This window comes from Alnus glutinosa, chromosome 11 (genome assembly GCF_958979055.1).
Source record: "Alnus glutinosa chromosome 11, dhAlnGlut1.1, whole genome shotgun sequence".
Classification (NCBI taxonomy): domain Eukaryota; kingdom Viridiplantae; phylum Streptophyta; class Magnoliopsida; order Fagales; family Betulaceae; genus Alnus; species Alnus glutinosa.
This window is the reverse complement of record NC_084896.1, coordinates 6,826,939-6,837,997: the sequence shown is the minus strand read 5'-3', so window position 1 is coordinate 6,837,997 and position 11,059 is coordinate 6,826,939. Positions and strand designations below refer to the sequence as shown.

General features: G+C 35.2%; 2 protein-coding genes across 2 annotated transcripts; one reads left to right on the top strand and one right to left on the bottom strand.

Moving 5' to 3' along the window:
• Positions 1-886: 886 nt before the first annotated feature.
• Positions 887-7,301, bottom strand: LOC133882401 (germin-like protein subfamily 1 member 7). The gene is made up of 3 exons (XM_062321557.1): positions 7,271-7,301; positions 1,509-1,598; positions 887-1,422 (listed from the first exon to the last, which is right to left on the bottom strand). Exons 1-3 carry the CDS (start codon positions 7,299-7,301, stop codon positions 887-889), a joined length of 657 nt encoding a protein of 218 aa, XP_062177541.1.
• LOC133882400 (germin-like protein subfamily 1 member 11) lies at positions 6,328-7,262 on the top strand (the record flags this gene model as incomplete). The annotated part of the gene is made up of 2 exons (XM_062321556.1): positions 6,328-6,499; positions 6,730-7,262. Coding segments are annotated over exons 1-2 (621 nt in total), but the record flags the coding sequence as incomplete, so codon positions are not given.
• Positions 7,302-11,059: the final 3,758 nt, after the last annotated feature.

Genomic DNA, 11,059 nt, shown 5'->3' with positions numbered 1-11,059 from the left:
AATAATACACATGGTGCACATGTTATCATTTGGTGAACTGAAATGTTTAAAATATAAATCACATGCACCAATGTAAATTTATAGTTCCTTATTTGATAAAAAGATCATGAATGAAATATAGATAAAGTATATGCAGTAATAAAAGAATCATGTCATAGTTAAACTCCATATAGTCTACTCGAGATATTAACCCATTCCCACAAAGTTGGCGCTATCCCAAGGGACCTGTAATACAATACTATCCTCGTATATTGTATGCTAGCGTCCATCAATTGTAGCTCGAAAGAGTCCGATCTCGGATGTCCCACGTCGCTAGTGACGTACGTCTAAAGTGACCACTAATTAAACACCGGGACATACGTCAAGGCCAAACATTAAAAAAAAAAAAATCCCTTTTACCATAGCGTTAACTTGTACAGTAAGCCCATGATCGTTATCCCGCATGTCCCAGTGTACCCTGTCATACGATGCAATCATTTTTCACTGTCTTTTATATGCATGTATTTACAAAGTACATCATTTTCATTTTCCTATTAATTAATCACTAATTTTTACAAAGTAGAGTTCACAATTGTCTAAAAGGTAATTCATGTGAGTTGTAAACATGCAAAAGAGAATATATGAAGGGCATGTATCGAGGGAAGTTAAAAGTGATGTCTCAAACATTGTGGATTCAAAATGTAATTAACTTTAATCGTGCACTTGTTCTACCTCAATTATCACTTCGTGACAAAAAAGAAAAAGGAGAAATAGCATATAAGAAAGAATTTTGATTCATTAAAGTTATTGATACGGTGTTACAAGAAGGGAATAATGGCAAGCTCTATCTGAACCATCTAATGATTCATTATTGCCAATTACAAATATCATTATAATTATTTTCCCACTAGAACTTTTTCTGAAGATAATTAATCACGTTTCTGTTTAGTTGGAAGGCCTTGGCGAGAACATCAGGATTGATTGGAGGATTAGATCCTAAGACTGCATTTGCTATGGTGATGACCCCAGGATTTTGGCTGCTGAGACCGGCAATGGCTACGGCATTGGTATGCCCAGTATTAAACTGGAAGTGAATGAGACCAATTGGGAAGACAAAGACGTCTCCAGCGTTAAGAACTTTGGTGAAGAGACGGTTATCTGTGTTGGATGTGACAAAGCCAATTAATAGAGTACCCTCTAGGACTACAAGGATCTCGGTTCCCCGAGGGTGAATGTGAGGAGGATTTAGGCCGTATGGTGCAAAGTCAATGCGAGCCAAGGATATGCCTAAAGTGTTGAGGCCTAGTATTTTGTCCATATTAAGGAGAGTTACCGTCGATCCAAGTGGATTTAACGTGTCTCTGGGAATGTTTAGTCCGGAGAAGAAGAAATCATTGGCAGAGACAAGCTTGGAGTCCTTACAGAACTTTCCATTCACAAATACTGCATGGAGAAGGAAAAGCAAGTTATATAAAAAGAATCGAGCAAAAATACAATATTATGGACTAATGCTTCAAATGACTTCATACCTCCAAAAGCAAAATCATTGGTTGAAACGCAGAAATCTTGCAGAGGACTGGGGTCATATGCAGAGGCAAGAGAGCATGCCAAAGCCAAGACGAGCACGGTTACCAGTTAGTTAGGAACGCCTTCCATCATTTTTGAGGTTATCTCCAGCTTTGAGTATGCTAGCTGTGTATTCTTGCTTATTGGGTGAGGGGTGAGAAATGTTACATTGGAAGACGACTATTTATAGAGGTGAGTCACTGAACGGGTCTCTGTTTTAACTTCCGTGGAGAAGATCATAAGGCATGCTAAGTCTTCAAATATGGTTTTATTTAATGAGTGAACCATTCTTTAACAAGTAATAAATTAACATGCAACCAAATTTGACGAGTTTGTTTAATGGAACAGTGCAGTTCGATCTACTGTAGGTTTTTGCCAATTCCCGAATGAACGCGCGTACGGAACATTGATAGATATATGTTTGAAGCTGAAATGGCCGAAGCATTCTGGCAGTACTCCTATATGTCTCTCATCGGACCAAATCAACATCGATCCCTTAATTCCGTGTGTTTTGAATATGTGTCTTTACACTGGCGAGCATGGCCTGCATGTATATACATGTTTACTTGTTTGTTTATATTATATAGGAATGGATACGCGAGAAGATATTAATCTCCCCTATCTACTATTCTTAATTATGTAAAAGCAAATTGCAGTTTTAGGGTATGTGGATGCGATTAATACCCTTTATATATAATATTTAATAAATTCACCATATCGACGTCGTTTTGGTATTTAATACTAAAATGATGCAATGTTTGGATCATGTATAAATTATCCAAACTGATGTTTTGGGAGGTAATATTATTATTTATCGTATTTTATTTTATTTTTTATTTTTAAATCAGTCTTAACTTTAAACTTTAAAATTTAAAATTTTTTAAAACTTTCAAATTCTTTTGAAATCAGTCTTGACTCTCAACTTTTTTTTAAATCTTCTAATTCTCACTCTTTTTTTCAATGACTACATTAGAACTCAATTTCAAAAAAAATTTTGAGAAAATTTATTACTAAGTAATAATAATGTAAAAGAAAAAGAAAAGAAATGTTATAGTGGAAATCATTAAATTTAAATAATGGTTAATTTTTCTCAACATAAACAGAAATGCCAATAAACTTTTTATCATTCTCGGCTTTTTTTAGGAGCATTTCTTGTAGACTCAAATTGCAGTTTTAGGGTATGTGGATGTGGTTATCAATTGTATCCGCATACCTTTTATATATTTTATTTAATAAATTCACCAAACCGACGTCGTTTTGGTGTTTAATACCAAAATGATGTTGTTTTGGATTAGGTATAAGTTATATTTACATTAATATAGTTGGTTGTATTACTTTCTCATGAAATACTTGGGCAAAAAGGAGAAAATGATTTGAAATCAATATATTTCAAAATAATAGGACTTATAAAAAATTATAAAACAAGTCAGGACACTAAAAATTGACCGAAATTATTTTCAAATTATTTAATTTCTTTTTTTTTTTAAATATGCTTTAATATTAGAGACCCATAGAAGGCCTAAAAGACCAATTATGTAATATGCGAATAGCGGATAATAAATGTAATAATCACACAAATGCGATTTGTGAGAATATAGTACAGATGCAGTTATAAATACTGCAAATAAACAACATCTGCATCCGCATGTACACCCCTAGTAATATATCTAGAAATAAATTTAGCTTAAATTATCATCTTTCTCCATGTTTAGCTTATAAATCCACGGATTACGGACAAAACACTAAGTTCTAACCCATGCTATGCACAGGTTTCTCATTGTATTTTAAATTTAGGTCTGAAGCTATTGAGTCTGAAGCTAATATTGAAAGAAGAAGGGTTTATCGAAAAAGGTTCAACCTCGAAGAAAAGAAAAGATTCTTTAGTCATTGGAATAAATTAATAAGTAAAGTCGAAATAGAAATGCTCTGTTTTGATTTTGTTGATAAGTTTTACCTTGTTGAAAATATAGTAAAAACCAAAAAAATGGGTAAAAGAAGATAATATTGTTGTCTCTTCAAGACTGTACGTAAACAGCTAAAGCCTCCTATAAGTTCTTCACTGTTGTTGTTTTATTTTATTCATTCATGTGTTAAACTCTTACTTCTGTACTCGCGATACCACCTGAATAGTAAATCCTAGTCCGAATGATAAGTCCCAGGAATAAATGAGCCGTGAGTATGAAAGGGTATCTATATATGTCATAGGCAAAATAGGAGAGATACATAGTAAATTTTAACTAAGGAAAGATTATCACCAAGGCCATACCAATCCAAATAAGCCAAGAGACTATGGAATTCTGCTCAAAACGAAATAAATGATTTATTAATCAAATGCATAATTTGTAAAAGCAAATCCTCTTGGTCATGTTCAGCCTATATATATATATATATATATATATATATATATATATATATATATATATATATATATATATATATATATATATATATATATATATATATATATATATATATATATATATATAGATATATAGATAGATAGATAGAGAGAGAGAGAGAGAGAGATAGAGGGGAAAAACTTCACTTACCACCTTGATCTTTTACTTTTGTAATCATACTCATAAACTTTAAAAATTGTCAATTTAGTGTATCCATTTTACACCTTTTTTTTTTTTTTTTTAAACTTCCCCCCTCTATTAGAATTTTCCATTAAATCATAACAGAAATGTGTCAAAATTTTTAAAATATCCCTATATTTTTTTTAGGAAAAAGAAAAAACAAAAATTGCAAGGATTTAGCCGTTGGTCAAGATTTAACAGAATTTGCAAAAATACACACTCCTAAATAATTAATTTTTTGTTTTGTTTTTTTTTTAAAAAAAATGTATTTTGGTAATTTTGATAGGATTTAACGGAAAATCCTAACGGACGAGTAAAATTGAAAAAAATTGAAAGATATATATACTAAATTAATACTTTTAAAAATTTAAGGATATGATTGTACATAAAAGTGATGAAATATCAAGGATGGTCAGTAAAGCTTTCTCTATATATTAAGTACCTTGTTGCTTCGATTTTGCTTTTCTAATGATTCAATCTATCATGAGGTGGAGTTAGAAGGTATTTCCAACCGAGTAAAACTACGCCTGCCCCAAAGGATGGAACTGATCATTTTCATTGAGAGAGCAAAAGCGTAAATAAAAAATATATTAAAATCAAAGTTTTGGCGATGATACATCGTCCCGTATTGGCTTCTAAACTTGGTTCATTTTTTCTTTTGAAAAAGTTGACTGTTGTACTTAATTGGATTTTCCGCAATTTATAAATAAATTGAAATGGTCATATTAGGGTTTTCAGGTAGACAGATTTACGTACACGAGGAACAATAAAATATAATACAATTTTAGGATGATTATCAGGAAGATGCTGATCGAACGCGTCATTGATGCGGCATCAATTCTTAAGTTGGTCCTGAATAGGTCAATTGTATTTTTAAATAGAAATCATTTAACTATGAACTTTTAAATTTTAGGAACAAAATCTTATGTAATCGAAACATCGTGAATTGACTGAGTATTGCGTGCATAGTAATATATTAACATGCACCGGCCAGCAGGCAGCAAGAGTAATATACTTATAACAGAACACATTCATCTATAAAAATAAAAAATAAAAAATAAACGAACACATTGACAATATAAGAAAAATGACTATTTTGTTAAGAAAAATAAATAACTTTTATTATAAATAGAAGAAGGTGAAATATAATATTTTAGGTTACGTACGTTCGACACTTGGAATGAATATTCTATTAAGAAATAGAAGAATATAAAATGAAATAGTCATTATCATGATTCATGAGGAAATTATTATTCCCGAAATTGAGGAATAGCTATTCGACTCACATTTGAGAGGAAAAGTTATTCCTCAATTTAAGAAATAGTCATTTTCGATGGGTGATAAGAATCCTTAATCCAAATGTTAGATCATTATCATATATTTTATTTCCTAATAAAAGCAACTACGTACCAAACATAATTTTAGTGTTAAAGTATATATGTGATAAGGGATAGAATCTTTATTATATACTTTGAAACTTAGAATGACTATTCTCATGAAAATGATAGGCCGTGAGAATGGCTATTTTTTTTCTTCACAGAACAGGCCAACAGGGTATATGCCTCCTCGTCATTCATCAAATAAAAATTCAACCTAAAGTCCAAAGGACATTCAGCGTATGAAACATCGTGGCAGAATATTGTAAATTATATTTCTGTCCCAAACATGGTGGTTGAAGGAGTACTTTATCAAATTGCATGTTATTAATTGGAAGATCGACTCCCTTGGAATTTACCAAAACGACAAGCATTCGTGGTTGTTATATTCTAGTTTAAGCCATGATTTTTTTTATAATAGGAGAAAGCAGCATTAGAACTGCACTATTATATTCCATTAATGAATAGAAGTGGTCGGATTTGGCTGCATTTCTAATATCTGCAAACTAAGTTCATATGGCTAAATAACAGCCGGTTCACCCGCTAAATAAAAATTCGATAGCTTTCCAAGTCTTAGAGGCTCCATCTAGTGAAAAACATAGACCGGTTCATTGACTCGCGGCTATAAATAGATGAGAAATGATTAAAACACTCACACTACACAACAATGACACAACACCAAGGCACAATGGAGTGGGATCTATGTGTAGATCCCACTCCATTGTGCCTTGGTGTTGTGTCATTGTTGTGTAGTGTGAGTGTAAAGATCACTCCCCTAAATAGATATGTTCCCACCCAACATCTCTCACTCCTCACAAAACCAAGAACTCACCGTATACAGAAGCAAGAGATCATAACCACAAATAAGCGTGAAAGGGGTTCTTAATTACCTTGTTATAGCTTTGGCACTCATGGCTTTGGCATGCTCCGTTGCCTCTGCCTTTGATCCTGCTCCTCTGCAAGACTTTTGTGTTGCTGTTAACACTTCCACTGATGCTGGTATGAACACATTCTTCTTCTTCTTCTCATTATTATTATGTTCTTTTGAAGTCATTTGAAGAATCTGGATTGTTTTTTTCTCATCCATGGGATCTACATATCAATGTAGTTATGGTAGCTAGGAGGGATTACTTAAACGGGCCTTTTTAATTTCTGCATTACACGTTATACACCATTATTAATTATATATCTAAGTGCCTTGTGATATTAACAAATTTTTCTTTGTGCAGTATTTGTGAATGGAAAGTTCTGCAAGGACCCAAAGCTTGCCAATGCCAACGATTTCTTCTTCCAGGGCCTAAACATTCCTAGAAGCACTGCAAATAAACTCGGGTCGATCGTCACGCTTTTGAATGTGGACAAAAAAATAGGCCTTAATACATTAGGCGTATCTTTGGCTCGCATTGACTTTGCACCATATGGCCTAAATCCTCCCCACATTCACCCTCATGGCACTAAGATTTTTACAGTCAGAAAGGGTACCCTCTATGTTGGCTTTGTCACATCCAACCCAGATAACCGCCTCTTCACGAAGGCTTTAAATGCGGGAGACGTCTTTGTGTTCCCAATTGGTCTCATTCATTTCCAATTCAATGTAGGAAATACGGATGCCATTGGCTATTCGAGTCTCGACAGCCAAAATCCGGGGCGCATTACTCTTGCGGACACTGTATTTGGATCTAATCCTCTTATCAATCCTGACGTTCTGACCAAAGCCTTACAGTTGAACACGAATGTGGTCAACTATCTTCAGAAACAGTTTTCTTCAAAAAGCACTTAGATAAACAAATGTAATAGCCATGCACCATGAACCATTAGACGGTTCATAGCTGTAACATAATGTTAGTAATAATGAAATGAAGTGACTTCTTATGTACACTTTCTTTTCTTTTTCGTAGCATGTTTTGTTGTGGTTTACTAAAGTTTTGTTCAGCTTTATTCTAGACAGTTTATTGTTTAATTCGGGGTTTGTTTAGCCATGGCTGAAGTGTAATTCTGTTTTGAATTTTGCACGTTTGATATATACAAAGTTACTCATTATTCCAAAAAGAAAGGAAACGGAGGTATTGAAAGCACAGGATTGAATCGAAGTAGATTATTGAAGTAATTCCAAATACCACGACACTTTAAATATTCTTGATATTAAAAAAAAATTCACGAGCAATTGCATGCCCCTTGATTAAAAATCTTAAAAGAGTGGCTTAGCAGTTAGCATGATACGTAGTGATACGCACACATGCAGACAAGTTAGCTATTTCTAGCATAATAAAAAAAGATTAGCTTAGTCGTCACTAAAACCTGCAGTGGTCGCTATTGACAAAGTCGTCACAAATACTCCGTCGTTAAAGACAAAATAGTGATGATGTTCTAATTCATCGCTAATATTGACTGTGGATGATGATATATATTGACTGTGGATGAAGATATATACAAAGTTTGTGTAAATGAACTTATTGATGACGATACAATTAAAAAAGAAAGTTTATTTGATAGAAGAAATTTTTAAAGTTAAGAACCAAGTGGGAATACGAGCAAGAGTGACCGACAATGTTTGAAAAGTCTTCCTATTATTAAAAAAGAGAGGGAGAGAAACCCAAGGATGGCGTGGGTTCGAGGAGAACCACTCGGTCATGGAAGCTTTGCAACCATGATCGGCATGTGATTGTTGGCGAGGTATCGTCGGTTGGGGGGATCTATTCCGTCCAGGTTTGTCTATTCCAATTTGACTCTTTTCTGTTTGCTTGTGCTTTTCTGTTTGGGTTTGGAGGTTGGTTTGGGTATGGCAAGGAAGGCTAGTCGTGGGCGAGGTAAAGGTAGAGGTAGTGGTCGGGGGGGATTGAAGAGGTATTCGGGGGAGGCGTCTTCTTCGGTGATTCTTGATCCTGGTTCTGATGGGAAGAAAGATTCTACTGAAGATTTGGAGGGTTTTATGGATAAGGAGGAGTTTGGTCCTGAAGGGTATGTGGGGGTTGACCTAAATCCTGAGGTTCATATCCCTGAAGGATTTAATCTTGATGGGGTTTCGAATGGGGATTTTGGTGTCACTGATTTTCATGATGATCATAGTGAGGTTTCTGAGACAATTCTTCCTTTGTTTGAGAAGATGGATGATGTTCATAGTGTTGGGTCTGAGAGAAACCCTCCTCTGATTGAAGAGGGGGATGATGTTCGTGCCACTCAACCGGCTTGGCGTGATCTGTTCAAGCAAGAGAAGTTGTTGGGAAAACTTCAGTATTTTTCCCCCCAGAAGTCTGGAGGTCAAACCATTGTTTCCCCCTCTGAAGCTGATGTTGAGGAGGGTATTGCTTTATGGAATTCTTGCTTGGTGGGCCAATTCTTGGACAAAGCTCTACCATTTTTTCTTGTGAAAAAATCGGTTGAGGTTTTATGGAAGAATTTTGGGGAAGTTGAAGTTTTTTCTTTGGAAAATGGGATGTTCCTTTTTCGATTTTCCAATGAATTGGTTTGTGATGAAGTTCTGGAGTCAAAGCTTTGGTATGTGGCTAATAAGCCACTGATCCTGCGCAAATGGTTTCCTGGGATGCAAATCATGAAACTGTCTTTTTCTTCTATACCTATATGGGTTAAGCTGATGCATCTCCCTTTAGAGTGTTAGACTTCAACATGTCTCAGTAAGGTAGCAAGTGGGATTGGCATTCCCCTGTATGCAGATAGGAATACTGAGGAGAGGAAAAGACTTGGATACGCTAGAGTTCTTGTGGAAATTGACATTAATTCAGAATATCCAAAGGAGATTCTTATTCGAAAGCCTAGTGGTTCTACTATTTGCATTGGGGTGGAGTATTCTTGGGTCCCTCCTAAATGTACTAGTTGTGGTGGTTTTGGTCATGCTACCTTTGCATGTGCTTCAACAAAGAAGGAGAAACAGATCTGGGTTCTGAAAAAGGTCTATGCGGCTGCTATTAAAATTTCACAGAAATCTCAATCGCCTAAGAAGTTTGATAAAACTATTCGTAGGCTGGTTTCTTCTAAACATTCTGTGGAAAAATCTATTGAGAATGCGGTGCTTTTTCGGAGGTCTCGTAGTCCTTCTAAACACCCGGATAGATTGAAAGGGGTAAGGCTCTCCAATTCTTTTTCTGCTATAAGCTGTAATGGGATGGAGGAGAAGAAGGTTGCAGGGGTTGGGATGAGAACTCCTGTTAACTTTCTTGATGTTTTTGAACAAGCTCTTTCCTCTAGAGATAAGGGGAAAGGTATATTGGGAGTTCAAGGGGATGGGTTCATTGAGAGAGGGTTCTCCCCTACTGATCAATGAAGATACTTTTCTGGAATGTAAGGGGTCTTAATGATCCCTTCAAGCAAAGAGAAGTGAGAAAGATGTTGAGGGCCTTGAAAATTTCTATCTTTTGTCTCTTGGAGACCCGGATTAAGGAGGATAAAGGCCATAATATTAAGGAGTTTATTGCTCCTAATTGGGGTTGGATTCACAATTATAATAATCATTGGCTGGGTAGAATTTGGGTTTGTTGGAATCTGAATGATGTCTCTGTTCAACTTATCTCTTCTCATGAGCAAGTTCTTTCTTTTAGAGTTTCTCATGATAATAAAAGTTGGCTTATTTCTGCCATTTATGGGTCTACGAAAGGAGTTGAGAGGAGAATGTTATGGAATGAATTAATTGAAGTTAAAGGGCAGATTGGTGAGTGTCCTTGGCTTATTGGAGGTGATTTTACTGTTGTAAAGTCTCATCAGGAAAGGTGGGGCAATTCTGGATTTTCTGGCTATGAACAAGATTTTTTGGATTGTGTTAATCAGTTGGAGGTAGAGGATTTGCCTTTTTCGGGTTTCTTTTATACTTGGTCCAACAAACAGGCTGGAGACTCTTTTGTTTCTAAGAAACTGGATCGGGTTATGGCTAATTTGGGTTGGCTCCCTATATTTGGCAACACTTCAGTTGAATTTCTAGAAGGTGGGATTTCAGATCATTCCCCTGCTATGGTTTCAGTTGAGGAGTTTGTTAGTTTTGGTCCTAAGCCCTTCAAGTTTTTCAACTTTTGGGCTGATCATAAGGATTTCTTGGTCTGGATTAAGGAAGGATGGGATGTTAATTCAGTTGGCTATTCTATGTATCTGCTTTATTCCAAACTTAAGGCTGTTAAACAGATTCTCAAAGCTAAGAATAAGGAGGTTTTCTGTGGTTTGGGGCAGAAGGTTCTTAAAGCTAAACAGGAACTTGCTTTGGCTCAAGCAAGTTTCATTAATTCTCATGGTTCTTTGAGCTGCCAGATTAAAGAGAGAGAGTGTTTGCACTCTTTTCTTTCCATCTCTTCGGCTGAGGAGAATTTTCTGCGGCAAAAATCTAGGGTCCAATGGCTGAATTTGGGGGATAATAACATCAGCTACTTTCATAATATGGTTAAAGTCAGAAATTCTTTTAACTTGATAAAATCTATCAAGGATGATGTTGGGGTTGTTGTTACAGATATGCAGGGAATTAAGAGAGTTGTTACTGATTTCTATTTGAATCTCTTGGGTGAGTCTTCTCATGTTTTTTCTCCCGTCTTGGCTGATCGGGTGTCTAATCTCATTTGTAAA

Bases quoted from the DNA above. Each gene is read 5' to 3' on its own strand.
- LOC133882401 (XM_062321557.1), bottom strand. From the start codon at position 7,301: ATGGCTATTACATTTGTTTATCTAAGTGCTT. The intron at 1,599-7,270 runs TTTGAAGAAAAC...TAACCGTGCTCG, and splicing joins ATTTGTTTATCTAAGTGCTT to TCTTGGCTTTGGCATGCTCT. The intron at 1,423-1,508 runs GTATGAAGTCAT...TTCTCCATGCAG, and splicing joins CAATGATTTTGCTTTTGGAG to TATTTGTGAATGGAAAGTTC.